At 45.3% G+C, this 15,734-nt stretch overlaps 2 protein-coding genes across 2 annotated transcripts in view; one reads left to right on the top strand and one right to left on the bottom strand.

Annotated features, from left to right (window-relative positions):
* Positions 1-1,081: 1,081 nt before the first annotated feature.
* On the bottom strand, positions 1,082-7,727 carry MED21 (mediator complex subunit 21). Its single transcript, XM_015429438.1, has 4 exons — positions 7,637-7,727; positions 6,266-6,380; positions 5,085-5,185; positions 1,082-2,779 (listed from the first exon to the last, which is right to left on the bottom strand). The coding sequence occupies exons 1-4, from the start codon at positions 7,676-7,678 to the stop codon at positions 2,606-2,608; spliced, it is 432 nt and encodes a 143-aa protein (XP_015284924.1). The 5' UTR covers positions 7,679-7,727; the 3' UTR covers positions 1,082-2,605.
* A 450-nt stretch (positions 7,728-8,177) lies between these two features.
* Positions 8,178-15,734, top strand: part of TM7SF3 (transmembrane 7 superfamily member 3) — a 38,666-nt gene continuing 31,109 nt past the window's right edge. Inside the window, exon 1 of the mRNA XM_015429439.1 lies at positions 8,178-8,430. Within this exon, the coding sequence (XP_015284925.1) occupies positions 8,358-8,430 (73 nt within the window). The 5' untranslated portion in view covers positions 8,178-8,357. The remainder of the gene's footprint in view (positions 8,431-15,734) is intronic.

The raw sequence follows: 15,734 nt of genomic DNA, 5'->3' as shown, positions 1-15,734 counted from the left end.
TACAGCAGATGTTTCTTTCAGTGACCTGGTCATTTGGCAACCTGCAAAGACCACCTGTGAACAGGCAGGTCCACCTTCAACAGAAAGTACCGAATTAGAAGGGGAAGCAGGAAACCTTAGGCTAAGGGAGGCAGAGACATGGACTGCAACTACTGTGAGAAGATCAGCAAGGGACAACAAAGGCGTACCACCACCGAGACTTGGCATTTGTGCAACTGTACTACTTGTCAAAGAACCTTCAAGCTGGAGAGACATAAAAAGACTACCTACACCAGAGATAAACAAATGGATGGACGCAATGAATGATGAAATCAAATCCTTATATGAGAAGCAAGCTTGGACACTTACAAAGTTACCTCCTGGAAGAAAAGCTATCGACAATAAATGGGTGCGCAAGGTGAAATACAAAGACAAGCAGCACACACATTGCTATCAAATGTATTTTAGTGAAAGATATGCAAAAGAAAGGACTGGTTGAAGTTCAATACTGTCCTACTGAAGAAATGTTCGCGGACATTTTGACCAAGCCACTTAGCCTAGCCAAGATCGCAAACGTATGTAAGAAGATGAACCTAATTGATCCAAAGCGTGACTGAAATGTTAGAACTTGAGAAGGGGTGTTGGAATTGCAAGTTGCTTACACTTCAGCCATTACAGAGTTAAATGTTAGGAAACAGGATGTTACGTTACATAATGTATTCAACGGCGGAAAAGTTTGTGGGAGTTGTTTATCCTAATGAAGTGACCTGTAACCTTTGTATTGGTCAACTAACATCTTGTTTGTAGAAATGCTTTGATCTAGCATTAATGTATTCACAAGTTTATGGCCTTTTGTGTGAACCAAAGTGGTAGTTCTCTTCTAGAAGCCAAGACAGATAGAAAGATGTAGATAGCTGTTAGCATATATTACTGAGCGTAACTGCTAGTATGTAACCTTTTATTTTATTTCTTTATCCAAAGTACCATACCCATGTTTTATTTTGTTTTTACAGTAAAGATATTTTTCTTTTACTAAGTGTGGCTCTTGCGTTTGCAATACGACCATCGACCCTGAATCAAAAAATCCCAACAGATACGTAAACACAAACTTTTTAATAGCTACACATACACAATTTTGAGATTTATCATAGTCTCATTGGCATGTTTATAACAGAATAGTAGAAAAAATTTCAAGACTAGATTAAATTTCTGTGTTGCATATCAGGGAAAACGGTAGAAGGAGAAGAGAGAAAATAACAGCAAAGGTCTAGATGACTACAAATTTGATGCAGACACCCCAAAATCCCCACCCCATTATGTAACATACTGAGTAGGAAAGGGATAGGCCTCAAAGCTTAGATGAGTTCATTATACTTATTCGTTCCAACTGTTTTAAGTTCTGGCTTCAACCACTAGCAAAACTGTGACTGCAGCAATACTTTTCCTGCAGGGACTACAAGCTGAATTACATCATCAAATTCAGCCAAAATTCAGTACCCTGTAAAATGGCATAGAAACCTCTGGTCTTCTTCCATACTCCCAGTAACATTATAGTGATCGGAAGGAGGTACATATTTATCATAACGGTAGATATCTACAGGCTGCGGTTGACTCAGCGGCTGCTGGGGTGCTCTTGTTGGGCTCTGCTCTTCCTTCTGTGCAGTCGAGTGGTGGATCTCCCACAAGAAGCAGAAGCCAGGCTCTCAGTGCAGCACAGTCTTATAGGGGGGAAGGCTACAGTATTTCTTAGGCTTCTGGCTATCATCCCCCACCAGTCTCAAGAGCAGGTTAAAAGCCAGGGCTGAGCGACATCATGTCAGTTGCCCAGATGGAGAACACTTCAATGCAACCTATGCGTGAACTGCCTGCTGTGCTTAACAGATATGAGCATTTTGTCTTCCTCATCGTGAATACACAAGGCTGCCTGGTTGAGACTGTACATTCTGATTCAAGTACAGAAGCACACACCCCAAATCTGTGAAATATGTGCTAGCAAGAAGGGGTTGGTCAATTTTCAGCCACAAGTCATGGAATGCTTGATCCAGCCTTACAGGGGAAGGGGTAAAGTCCAAAAATATATTTTGAAAGAGAAACTGTACTTTTATCTTGCTTTCCAAATTCTGTATTTCCCTTCCCCATTTTCCCTCATTTGTCTACCTCTGGGTATGCTTAAAGTACTTTTAAAAACTGGCTCCTAGCCCTGAGAGATTTCTTAGACGAATCTTTCCCCCATGGTGAGCTGTTCTGTTCATCCTTCTTAACCTGAGACACAGGACTAGTATGGTTCAATCATTCAGGGCCCCAAGAAGTTAACTCCCAATGACAAGAACAGATGATCTGGAGGGACTACGCCAGCCGCTTGAAAAGCATCCACTCCACAGCACAGCGTACACTGTAAATGAGACATCATGAAAATAAAGGCTGAGCAAGTCGCCATTTGTAATGGCTTCTCCTTTCAATGACACAGATGAGTAACAAACATCAGCAATGACCCCTTGAATCAGAAGTACCACATCATAAGTCTTTCCACAGCATCTGGGATCAATGAGGTGGTTACCCCCGTGTTTCCCACCAAACACATGCCAGAGGACTGAATTCCACAGTGAAGTCCCGCCACCTGCTGCTGTTAATCTGGACCAGGGTGGCTATGGCTTATGCTTCTGGTCTTCAGCTGTGACTGGGCTATGTCAGCTAAGGCACACTGTATCTTCTCCAAGAGCAGATCCCCACGATACACCACGTCTTCCAGGCGTGCTGCTGCCTCATGGTTCTCTTCCTCCAAGCGATACAGACTGGCAGCCTGGACAGTAAAAAGAACAGTACGCATCATACATCCAAGTCTTACTTTTCACACTACAATGGACACTTGTGAACTCAGAGATATTAGGTGATCTGAAGCACTTTGCACATCAGAGAATTCCTGAGACCATAAAAAACTATACGGGGAATACTTAAATCCCCCCCAAAGTAAAGAAGCATCCCTGTGCATGCGCAGGGAACGTTATGAGAAGGCTTTGCCGCCACAGGGGATGGGGGGCGAGAGAAGGCTCGGCGGACTAGCGCCGCCACCGCTGGGGAAGGAAGGGAGGAGAAAGCTTGGCGGACTGGCCTTGCCGCTGGGAAGGGAGAAAGCTTGGCGGGCCGCGGGAGGGAGAGGAGAAAGCTTGGTGGGCCGGCCTTGCTGCTGGGGAGGAAGGGGGAAAGGAGAAACCTTGGCGGGCCGGCCTTGCCACCGCCACTGTGGGGGGGAGGGGGGGAAGGAGAAGGCTGAATGTGTCAAGGTGAGAAGAAGACAATGACTCAGCCCTACCCACCTTCTGGAGTAGATATAAATTTACTGCCTACCATTTTCTTCTCACCTTAACACAGAGAGTATTCCATCTTTCTGTGTTTATACCTCTGAGGATGCCAGTCACAGTTACTGGCGAAACGTCAGGTTCTACAATGCCAAGACCACTGCCACACATCCTGGAAAATCTACAGCAACATAGAGGGGATGCTTATCAAATCTGCAGATGACACGAAGCTGGGTGGGATTGCTAATTCTGAAGAAGACAGAGTCAGGATTCAAAAAGATCTAGATAGGCTGAAACAGTGGGCTGAGACAAATACAATTAATTTCAATAGAGATTAGCAGCACATGTGAAAGGGATCTAGGTGTTCTGGTTGATCACAAGCTAAACATGAGCCTGCAGTGCGATGTGGCTGTGAAGAAAGCTAATGCAATCTTAGGATGCATTAACAGAAGCATTGTGTCCAGATCAAGGGAGGTGGTAGTTCCGCTCTATTCTGCTATGGTCAGGCCTCACCTGGAGTACTGTGTCCAGTTTTGGGCACCACATTTTAGGAAGGATGTTGACAAGCTCGAGCATGTCCAGAAGAGTGCAACCAGGATGGTGAGAGAGTTGGAATCCAAGTCTTATGAGGAAAGGCTGAAAGAGTTGGGTATGTTTAGCCTGGGAAAGAGAAGGCTCAGAGGGGACATGATTTCAGTCTTCAAATATCTGAAGGGCTGTCATGTAGAAGATGGAGCAGATCTATTCTCTCTTGCTCTGGATTGCAAGACTAGATCTAATGGGTGGAAGTTACAAGGGAGTCGTTATTGGCTAAATATCAGGAGAAACTTCCTAACGGTAAGAGTGGTTGAGCAGTGGAACAGACTACCTCGGGAGGTAGTGGATGCTCCTTCGCTGGACATTTTCAAGCGGCGGCTCGATGACCATCTTTCAGGTATGTTGTAGGGCTCTCTTTTGGCTATATTCCTGCAGAGTGCAGGGGGGTTGGACTAGATGACCTGCAAGGTCCCTTCCAACTCTAACATTCTATGATTCTATAAGATCATACCAAAGGCATTTTTTATGTTCCAGTTTTAGAATTGTAGAATTTAACACAATACAATCCTCTCACATTGAAAAAAACCAGAAGACTACATGCAGGTGAATTCCAGTGAAGACCACAAGACAATATAGTGCCGACAGTCTCTGAGAACTCAATGAATGATGATGTACAACAGTCTCTATAGACTCAAAAAGTGACAACATGCATCCCGGGCAGTATACACATTTCTGGATCTTCTTCACTGTCACGATTATATCATAGTCTTTCAATCCGAACCAATGCTCAATAAAATTAACTTGCTAGCAGCAAAATGCTGTCAATCATTTTTAACTTACTAGCAGCAACACACCATCAGCATGTTGCAGCTACTAAGTTAATTTTACTGAGCATTGCTTCCAACTGGAAAACTGTGATACAATCAGGACCATGAAGAAGAACTGGAAATATGTATAGAGCCCAGGATACATGCTGTCGCTTCATCAACACTTTTTGAGTCTTTAGAGACTGTCGCTTTATCAGCGTTTATTGAGTCTATACAGTTGTACATCATCTATTCATTGAGTTCTCAGAGACTGTTGGGACTGGATTGGCTTGGGAATGAGTCAGGCAGCTTGCTGATTGTAAAATTTTATACCAAAGAATCAGTTTATGGCTAAAGCCAAATAAACGCTTTTATAAGTGGTCAAGGCATTTTGATAAAATACTGTTTTACTCACTGAAACGAAAGGAAACACAAAGCACATGAGCAACTTAAAACCCACTCTTACCTGTAACGTAGCTGTAGATTCTTCACTAGGCAAGGAATCTATTAAAACATCAATATCCTTAGCAGTCCTGGCAATCAAGGCAGCAAAGAGCTGGGCATATTCTGGAAAAGCAACATTTGTTATTTAAGAATATAAAACCAGGTTGAGGCTGCTCCAGTCACTGTACTTTAAAAAGAAGGGCTTTTTAAAGACAATATATGTGAGAATATTTAGCACAGCTGGTATTCTCAACAGATGGGCAAAGTTAAGGGGCTGTGTTCAGTAGCAGATCACCTGCTTTGCACACGGAAGGTCCCAGGTTCAACTGCCAGGATCTTCAGTTAAAGGACAACAGGTAATGGGTACTTAACTGGCAAAGAGACCTTTCTCTGTCTGGGACCTTGGAGAGTCACTGCCAATCAGTATAGACAACACCAAGCTAAACAAAGCAGTATAAGGGAGTTTCATGTGTTCATGATGGATTTATAATAAAATACGAAGATAGCAAGACCAACTATTTTAAACAGACATTTGGAATAGACCAAATGGAGACTGAGCATGGAAAGTCTAAAATGGTAACATCACATTTCGGATAAACTGTAGATATTTAAAGTACACTGAGAGGTTTATTTATGAATAAAAAGTTACATTCTAAGCAGGAGCCCACTGATGCCCATGGAAAGGCAACAACAACAAAAGAAGAAGCTTTTTCCCCTAAATGCTCTTAAGTGAATATACCATGTTAGCTATTGTAGCTTGCAGGAAACCATCAGCTGGGGAGAACAATGATTAGCATGTAAGAGTATCATCCCATTAATCTTAAGATTAAAAACCTAAAATACAATTTAAAAGCTGAGAAGCACCTTTTTGAACAACCTTAATTAACCTTTCCCAACCAATATTTTCACCACATGTGGCCAAGATAACAATGCTCTTGGAATGCACAGCTGATCACTCTTAACAAAGCTGTATCTCAAACTGAAAGCAGACTTTGACTATAATAAACAAATGATTTTGTGTATTGATGCCAGCTTCCTACATTCTGTAAGCCTTTGAGAAAGCAAACAGAAACAGAAACAACTGTTTAGAAAAGCCAAGTGAAGGACTCTGCAATGCTTGACTTCCCGTGTGGTCTTGGAGAATGCAATAGTTTTCTCTCCCCATGTTACAGAGGTAGACAGACAAAAAAGAAGCTTACTTGCCTTCTGTAGGATTAGTTTGTTGGTCTTTGTTTATTGCAGTTTGTATGTTGCTAAAAGATGCAGGTGGAGCACACTGCTGCAAGACTCCAATTGCATTACAAAACTGATCTGCAAGCTACAGGTAAACACAGAACGATTAATTTCCAAAAATATGTTATGAATGTATACTACATAACAGAATAGCAGCTGTTAGTTAAATGGAAACATATTTGAAAAACCTGGCAAAGGCATCTGTGCTGCAAACTATACCATACATTTAATCCTTTGAACTGCAGACAGAACTGATGAAATAGAATTCTAGACACAGACATCACGATAGCCCACTAGGTCTAGAGGAGATCAATGGGATGTAATGCTAAAAGCAAATTGCAAAGCATGCAACAGAAGCACAGAGGCTACTGGCCCCCATACATTCAAATTAGCTCTTGAACCACACACAGGGAGACAGTCCAGGATTTAAAGTTACCAACTGGATATGTGACAGGAATAGAAATGTTCCATTTGTAACTCCAGTTCTCCAAAGATTTTGTGCTATTCCGCCCAATTATGCATGGACAGCAGGGGAGAGCCCCTACCTTCCTACCCTGCTTCCAGGTGGTAGGTATCTTGGTTGGCCACTGCTGAACTTTTAGCCTGACCTGACAAAGAAGCTTATGAAATATTTCAACAGCAGAAAGGGGGGTGGTTTTGCCTACCTACCAAACTAGTGCCTTTCTATCCTACGGTTTCGCAAGCAGCTGAGGGCAGCATACTCATTGTCCTCACCTTCATTCCATTACGAGTTAGTTAAGCCCTTGCCCCCACTCAATTCGAAATCTCCTGGCCTGCCATTACACTTTACAGACCCTCCCTCTCCTCGATTTAGAGAGTCACGCTCGGGCCCAAGCCAGCTTCAAGGCCAGACAGCCCCCCCCCCCCTTTAGACCTGCCCTCTGAAATGGCTGGGTTCTGTTTCCCCCCAGTAAAACCGGACGTGGAGGCTCCATTCCCCCAAGGTGTCCCGACTCCCGAGCGACTAGAAGGGCGGCTCAAGCGACACAAGCTCTTCAGGGAGCACCAAAGAGAGTAGAGCGGAAAATCTCCTTAGCAACAACAGTAAAGCACTGAGCTAGCACTATAGGGCCTTAGATGTTCCGTTCTAGTTCAGGGCGACATCTGCACCTAAGAACAAGGTTGGTATACACAAGTTTAATGCAAATTCCGTCCTTTGAGGAATCCTTGCCGTCTCTTCTAATGACACGTGAAGAACCACTCCGAACTTATGGCGAGAAGGAGTTGAACGGTCGTTTCCCAGATTCGGCCTTCCACCTTCTCGACCTCCTACCCAGCCATACATTCACAGAGCACCTAGAGTCCCCTCCTCCTTCTTACCGAATTCACGGCGTCCTGAAGCTGTGTTAGGCGATCGGCCATAGCGCCTCCCTTTCCCAGTAGACCCACGCCACCTCCACCCGCGGATAGACGGGCGCGCCCGGCTAGAGCAACCAGCCAATGAGAAAGCACCGTGTTGCCAGGTGGGGTGAAAAATACCAGCGGAAGTGGTGGTCGCTTGGCAACGCTCCGATCGGCCCGACGTTCTATCCAGTACGTGAAGCACGGCCGCTCTTCATACAGAGTCGCTATTGCTCAGTACCCTTGAATGGACCATTCAGCTAGGACAATTGGATGTTATTTTCGCCAGTTCCAGACAGTGGCGTGTGGGGTGCGCACTGCCACAGGCGCAGCTTGGGAAAGGCTCTGGAAAGGAGGGCCCTTCAGGCCAGGGGACAGCAGCTCGCCCTCGCCGAAGAGTAGCTGGGTCGTTTCAGCGGTCCAAACAGGGGTGGGCGGGGAGCCGTCTCAAGGGTTAAGCCCCGGAAGTGAGCGGCTGTAGCGGTGAGCGGAGAGCACCATAGAAATGGGAGCGCGGCGTCGCCGGAGCGGTCGGGCCGGGCGGCTGTGTTGAGGAGGCGGTGTGGGCGTGAGCGGCGCGCGGCCTTGAGCCGGGATGGGCAGGCGGCCGGGATAGAACCCGAGTTCGTAGGGAAGCCTCGCCTGCCTCTGCCCGCCTTTCTCTCGTCTTCGAAGCAACGCGCGGTGGTCGCCCGGTGTCATGTGGCTGCCCGGCTTAGTGCTGCTGCTGGGCTCCGCTTGTAGGAAGACGACTGCGGAGGACAGCCCCGTGGGTAAGAGGATTCAGAGATCTTGGGTGCCTTGTGGAGTGGCCGGAGGTTCCTGCGGGGGGAGTGTTTCCAGTGAAGGGTGTCTCGGCAAGCCGCGGTGGGCCAGCGCCCCAGTTTCTCTAGGTCCAGGTTATTCCCGCTGGGGGTTGGCCTGGAGCGGACTGGGAACTTGGGAAGTGAACATATCCGTAGAGCAAGCCCAGCTGAATGGCCCTGGTGGCACTACGAGCCAGTGCTGTGGAGCCCCTCAGCTCAGTGGGGCAAACCGTGGGTATTACCTCGCCGTTTGTATGTTTCTCCAAATAGGCAGCACTGCTGGAGAGGGTAATTTGTGAGCTGACACCCATTGACATTGCTGTCAGAAGAACGCACATGAGAACAGAATGGAACAGACATGCTGCTTCAACAGGGACCTGGAATTTTGTACCTCTGGTCCCACCTTCTCAATGGCCTCAGTCATAGGAGCTCGGCCTCAAAAGGTGTCATCCTTGGAGTTTCTGTCTGCTTCCAAATATAGCTCATTATTGTAGATAAATTGCTGTTGAAGGGTCTGCGAGTGAAGTGACTCCCAAGGTGGTGGTGGTAGAGTTTCTGGGGCCGGCCTCTGCCTTTTCCTGGCTACCAGAAGCCCTCTAGGACAATAGCCTACTGGGAAATTTCCCTGTAGGACTCATAGTCCCTGGGTAGGGCTCACATGGACCAGGGGCATCTCACCAAGGCTGTGGCATTGGGAGCTCCTGAAGAAGGGGCCACCTTGCCTTCGGTTCATCAGGGGGAGAATGGGTTCTCAAGCTGCCTTGCACCTGTGGGGGTGGCTGTTCCTAATGCCACTGGCCCAGTGGCTGGTGTTCCAGTGTGTGTGTTTGGCAGCCATGTGACTGAGTTGGCCCTGGCCTGGGATTATGCACTGTCTAGGAGGGAGCTGCCAGTGCTGAGCTTGGCTCTGAGTTGTACGTGTACATGTCTGATGCCCATTTGCTATAGTCCCGTGTGTTTTCTGATGCCCATTTGCTGTAGTCCCACTTGCGTGTTTTGGTGTCTTGGGAGTATTGTGGAGCGATCCGAAGAAGAGTTGTGCATTTCTTAGCCCCCTGGCTTTGATGGCCTGTTAAAAAGTCTCCAAGTGTGAAGAAGCCTTGACAGGATTCCAAGAGACTAGATGATGATGGAACCATAAGTTTGGTGGAGGTTAAGACTGTACCTTGCCCTGGGTGAGAAGGCTCTTGAATGCTATGCCGTGGCATTCTGAAGAGTATTCTGGGCAGAGGACAAGGCATGTGATCACTGTTGGTGCTCCCTAAGCTGGGTGTGTCTTCCAGAGGAAGCCCAATGATCCTGGGAGTTGGAGGCCTTCAAAAACCTGGTCATGTGTTGTGGTTATGGTGTCATGTTCTCAGTTTCCTCCACTGATGAAGAAGCATGACTTTCTCATTCCTGAGATCTCTGCTCCAGAAGGAGCAAGCTCCACGTGCCTCTGGAGGCTAGAAGTTCATTAAATGCACAGACTGGTTCTGACTGACTTTTGTGGGATCGTTCTTGTTAATTAATGAGCTTTAGAAGAGCAGGTTAGTAACAGAAGGGCAAAGCATATCTGATGCAGTTTGCTAGTGGATTGCAGAGATAGGTTTGGCTGGGAATTCCCCCCCCCCCATTTTAAGTAAGCTTCATTAGAATGTTACAAAGTCAAAGGGGGGAAAAGCTGTGCAAAGTGCTAGCAAAATAAATTGAATATGTCTGGCAGTCCTAGATTAGGAAAGGTAGAAGGTAGGGAGCACTGGCATGCAACTTGAAATCATTTGTAATAGCGAAAGAATTTAAATGTGCATGGAGGTGGGTCTGAGCTTGCACGGTGTGTCCATAGCTGTTTTTATAATGCTGGAGTGGCTCCCTTTAGTGAACCAGCAAATTGAGTGCTACTTATCGGTAATCCTTCTGTCCAGTGGCCGTATCAGAGGCCCTTCAGCCTTTCTAGACCAAGAACCAATCCCCAACATTGCAGTATGGGGCACACTGAGCCGCAAGCACATTACTGGAAGCTATGTGAAGTTGGTCATGTGACAGCGGAAAGAAAAAGAGCCAGAGCTGGGACCTCATTGATGGAATGGTGGTCTTTGTGATGCATGCATGGAGACCTGGAGGATTGTCCAGAGGAATGAAAGGCAAGGCAGGTGGTGGGGGGGGAGAAGACAAGGAATAGTTCTTACAGGGAGGGGATCTTTCTGCCTTCTTCCTGCACTAAAATCTTTTCTGCTGTCTCCCTGTGCTGCTGGGGTCTCAAGTGTGTGTACAAGGAGAAGCAGCAGGCATGGTGGTGCCCGTTGCTCTCTATGCATGTACACTGTTTTATTTATTTACATTTTTTAAAGTCCACCTTTTTCACAGGGAATCAAGGCGGATTACACGGAGTGAGTCAGTAGTCAACAAAATGGGTCATTGAATAATCAACACATTAGGATTTTAGAAGTCTGCAACCACCAGAAAGAACTGAAGTATAGCATAAATATTCACTTGGCACATTAAGCGGCACAGAAATTACATAAATAGGATCTTATTTACAATAAGCTAAGCACGGAAGTGTAGACCATAGTCCCTAATCATTTATTCAGTGCAGTGCAGTGCAGCGCTATTACCCGTGGGGAAAAAAGCTCTCCTGAATAGATCAATTTTGCACAGCTTGTGGAAAGCCAGGACACTGGGAGTTTTCCTGACCTCCTCAGTCAAACTTTTCCACAAGGCATGAGCCACCATAGAGAAATCATGTGTACTGGCAGCTGTTGATTTTGCTCATTTGAAGGCTGGTAGCTGCAGAAGCCCTGCCGACTTGAGTGAAGTTTTTATGGTGGAGCATAGGGAGAGAGGTGGTCCTGCTAAGGCCATGAAGGGCTTTGTATGTGATAGCCCATGCTGTAAACTGAGCCCAGTAAAAGATGGGCAGCCAGTGGAGTGTCTGCAGAATGGGAGTAATATGCATGCTCCATCTAGCTCCAGTTAGTAGCTGTCCTGCAGCATTCTGGACCAACTGGAGTTTCCAAGTTGATTTGGAGAGACCAATGTACAGTGAATTACTATAGTCGAGTCTCGGATGTTACTGGGGCATGGATCCGGGTGGCCAGGCCAGCCATATCTGGGTAAGGGGCCATCTTATGGGGTAGGCTAAGTTGGTAGAAAGCCTTGTTTTTTGCAGCTGCGTTAACTTGCTTCTCCAGTGAATAAGCTGGATCCAGTATGATCCCAAGCCTTTTAACTGAGTCCGCAAGGATCAGTTGCACTCCATCAGAAGTGGGGAAGAACAATGTCCTTCAAGACCTCCTCCTTCCCAACCAGCATTACCTCTGTCTTTTCAGGATTTAGTTTCAATTGTTCACTTTGAGCCAGTTAACCACCATAGCCAGGCAGTGATGACCTCTACCACATCACCAGGAGATTTGGATAAAGATATATAGAGCTGCGTATCATCAGCATATTGATGACAACCAACCCCAAAGCTATGAATTATTTGTCCTAAGGACTTTACATAGAGATTGAAAAGCAGTGGATCTTTCAAAAAAAGAGGACAAAATAGTGACTCTCTGGGTGGCCAGATCACTGACTTGGACTACTTAAGGTAACCATCCGTTAGACCTGTCCTCCTTGGCCTCGACACTTGACTGAACTCAGAATGATCTTCTGTAATATGAGGAATGGAATTTTCCTTTTACAGTAAGCCTCCCTGATTGGCTTTCCACAAGCTCTGCCTCATGCTCAGTGTTCCCTCTAAGCTGAGTTAGTGTGAGCTAGCTCACAGGTTTTTGCCTCCAGCTCACAGAGTTTTGACTTAGCTCAGGAAGGATGGCTCCAGAGCAAACTAATTTATGCAGTAGCCAAATCACCTGCTCACAACTTTAATGCTGGTAGCTCAGAAAATAGAATTTTTGCTCTCAGGACTCCACAGTTTAGAGGGAGCATTGCTCGTGCTATCTATGGAAACGTAACATAGTGACTGCATTCGGAGATCGCAAACAGATTTACAAAACTTGAAATCCTTACTTCATGGGGCATTTCTATTTGCATGTCGTACCTAGACTGAAGACTTCCTGAACCAGATGGCTCTTCAGCTTTGTCTTAGCGTCCTTATATCAGTGCTGTGTTGGAGAGCATCTACATGACTTCTTTGTTTTCCCTTCATTGTTCCTGTCATTATTCCTTAACCTGATTTGGTATAATCTTTTTGGAAAGATTGCAAACAAAATATGTTTGGATGCACAGTTCCTCTAAGCTGCACTAGGGAGAACTGGCACACAACATTTCAGAGGCCAGCTCAGAGGATTTCTGCTCTGCTCACAACCAAGCTTCCATAGGAAACAATGGAGGGTGGGGGCATCTCCTTTGGCGGTCCATAGAATTGGACTCCTTGGTCCAATATTTTTGAAACTTGGGGGGGGGGGTTAGGAGAGGAACCAGCAACTATGCTGCAAATGTGGTGCCTCTACCTCAAAAAATAGCCCACCAGAGTTCCAGATACCCCTGGATCGATTCTCTATTATAGCCGGTGGGCCCATTGATTATAATGGTCCGCATAGGCTATAATTGAGCCAGGAATATATTTTTTTGCACACCCTATTATGCTTTTCAGTATGATTTGTAAGCTGCCTCGATTCAACGGGAAAAGTGGGATATAAATATTTGAATAAATACGTAGCTTGGGCAGGTTGATAACATTTAAGCAACTTCCTGTTTGTTAGGTTAGGCAGGGTTCTGACAGTGATTGTTCCACCTCTGTTATACTAGAACTGTAATGCTGGTTATAATATTTCACTAAAAAAATTAAAGTAGACTGCAAGAGTCTTCCCCCCTCTAAATGCTGGTATGTTTTCTAAGGGTCAGCACGGGACAATGGTCCAAGGCCAGGTCTACCAATACAGTGGACTGGGGACGGTAGACCTGTTTCTCTGGAAGCCAGGTCTACCAATACAGTGTAGACCTGTTCTCCTGAGGCCAGGTCTACCAATATAGTGGAAAGGGGCAGGTAGACCTCCAGAGGCCTGGTCTACCCCTATAGAGGACATTTTGTGTAATGAAATTTGACTTGGTTCTTTTTTCTTTTGTAATGTTTAAATTATTCTTAAAATATAGTTTAAATATAGTTTAAAAGAATTCATTCTGTGATTTTTACAAGATTATGGAAATAATGTTCTTAAAATAATTTATGCAATAGTCAAATGTAGACTTGCTCACAACTTTAATGCTACCAGCTTTTTTCGCTCACAAGGTAGACTTTTTGCTCACAATACTGTGGAGCTTAGGCAGAACACTGGTTGGATGCTGTGTGAATGATGAGTCTGGGAAGGTGTGCATTTTTGCAGGTTTTGCCCACTTTATTGCTGCTGTCCTTCTCTCAGCCTCAAGGATGCTATTCCCCCCCCCAATACACACACACTGGAGGGCTTTTTTCAGGCTTTTAAGAAAAAAATTGGAATTGCTAGAACACGTCATAACTGTCTATTGATTACTTCCCAATGTTCTTTATTTAAAAAGTTTATTTCCAGCCTTTTTGGCTGCACAGTTGGAAGGGGAAATGTGCAGGATGCACCTTTCTCCTTATAGTTCTGCAGTGAAAGGAGTCAGAGTTTTTTTTTAAAAAAGGAAAGCTGGAAAGTAGTAGGTTTTACAAGGTTGTGTGGATGGGTGGGAATGGTAGCCGCAGGAGATTGAGTGCAGGGAAAACTGTGAATATGCTCCCACAATGAGCCATTTATGTGCCTTCAGTATGTTTTCTTTGTAAAGCAGAATGCTACAACAAATTGGTCGTACTAGTAGGAAAGGAGTCAGTTTTGAGTCATAGATAACATCTTGCTGTGTTAGCTGTGGTGAATATCTTGTCTGTACTGGATGTAATGAGTACAGTCCAGAGCCAGTCTGGTGTGTCTCTGGCTCCCTGAAATGAATGGATCTTAAGAGTTTTGACCACATGCTTGAATGTCATTGATTGCAATGAAGCTGAAGCATGCCGGACTTGGATTTAAATCACATTGAGAGAATCAAGAGACCCATTGTACACATGTGACGCCCCACACAGCCACTGAGTCTTATTCGTGTCATCCTATGTGCAGAAGCACACTTCGTACATATTGCCCTTGGGTTGGGTAGTCATGTGACATAGGAGAAAACACTCCTCTGCTAAGTCCTGCAGATCAGGACTTCATCACTGGCCAATTCTCTTCTGTTTGATGTCTCTTGTCTAACTTGCATTTCACAAAGCTTCATGAAAACTCATACCCTTCTGCAAATTTTGTTAGTCTTTAAGGTGCTACTGGACTTCTGTTCTTTTCAGTCAACATACTTGTCATTGAAGGATGGGAAGAGTGGAAAACTCTTGCTGCACGTTCTTCTGTGGTGTTCAAGGGTGTTCACAATCAGTTTCTGTGATAGTTTTAACTTTGATGTAATCCACAGAAAATTGCTAGCCGGTGATGGTAAAAAATTACTTATTCTAGGTCCACTTTGGCCTGCTGGCTTTGCAGTAATACTATAATATCTTTTACTTGTATGTTGTGGGTTACAATCCGAATATTTGCTCTAGGTTTTTATTTATTTAATTATTTATAAACCACCATTCTCTGAATTCACAGAGCTCAGGGCGGTTAACAACAGGAAACTGTACATTTTAAATCCAGAAAACAAGAATAGCTAAAAATAACATCAGATGGTGCCAAAGCAATCATACAATATACATTACTGTCTTGCAATAAGTGAGAAAGGCAGGGTGGAGGAGGGGAAGGGAGTGCCAGATGAGGTCGTACCTGTTGCTGTCCTCAACCAAAAGCCTGGCGGAACATCTCTGCCTTGCACACTCTTCGGAACTGCATAAGGTCCCGCAGGGCATGGATGTTATTTGGCAGAGAATTCCACCAGGTAGGAGCCAGGGCTGACGTCTTTAGGGCTAGGGATCTGTCTAGGTGGCGACAAGAGCGAGTTTGGTGGCATGTTCTCAGTGAAGGTACAAGAGCATCTTATAGGACGTTTATGAAATCCTATGAGATGGTGGTGAAGGCTGCGAAAAGAAAATTCTTCTCAGCCTCCATTGCATCTGCTAGCTCTCACCCAGCTCAATTGTTTAGGGGGATTTGATCCTTTACCACCTTTATGGAGACAGCACCAAATATTAGTAATGGAGACATTTGCGAGCTTTTTTGTGGATAAAATCCTGCCACTCCTCCACGACCTTCCAGCCAATGTTGATACAGTACATGAACTGGAGGCCCCTTGTCTGTCTTTGGATTCAGTATTTGACAACTTCAGCTGGCTCTCTCTGACCAATGTCGACAGGA

Source organism: Gekko japonicus, unplaced genomic scaffold (genome assembly GCF_001447785.1).
Source record: "Gekko japonicus isolate JY-2015 unplaced genomic scaffold, Gekko_japonicus_V1.1 scaffold169, whole genome shotgun sequence".
Classification (NCBI taxonomy): domain Eukaryota; kingdom Metazoa; phylum Chordata; class Lepidosauria; order Squamata; family Gekkonidae; genus Gekko; species Gekko japonicus.
The sequence above is the reverse complement of the archived record's forward strand: the minus strand, read 5'-3'. Positions and strand labels throughout refer to the sequence as shown.

Bases quoted from the DNA above. Each gene is read 5' to 3' on its own strand.
- MED21 (XM_015429438.1), bottom strand. From the start codon at position 7,678: ATGGCCGATCGCCTAACACAGCTTCAGGACGCCGTGAATTCG. The intron at 6,381-7,636 runs GTAAGAAGGAGG...GTTTACCTGTAG, and splicing joins TTCAGGACGCCGTGAATTCG to CTTGCAGATCAGTTTTGTAA. The intron at 2,780-5,084 runs GTAAGAGTGGGT...TTTACTGTCCAG, and splicing joins AATCTACAGCTACGTTACAG to GCTGCCAGTCTGTATCGCTT.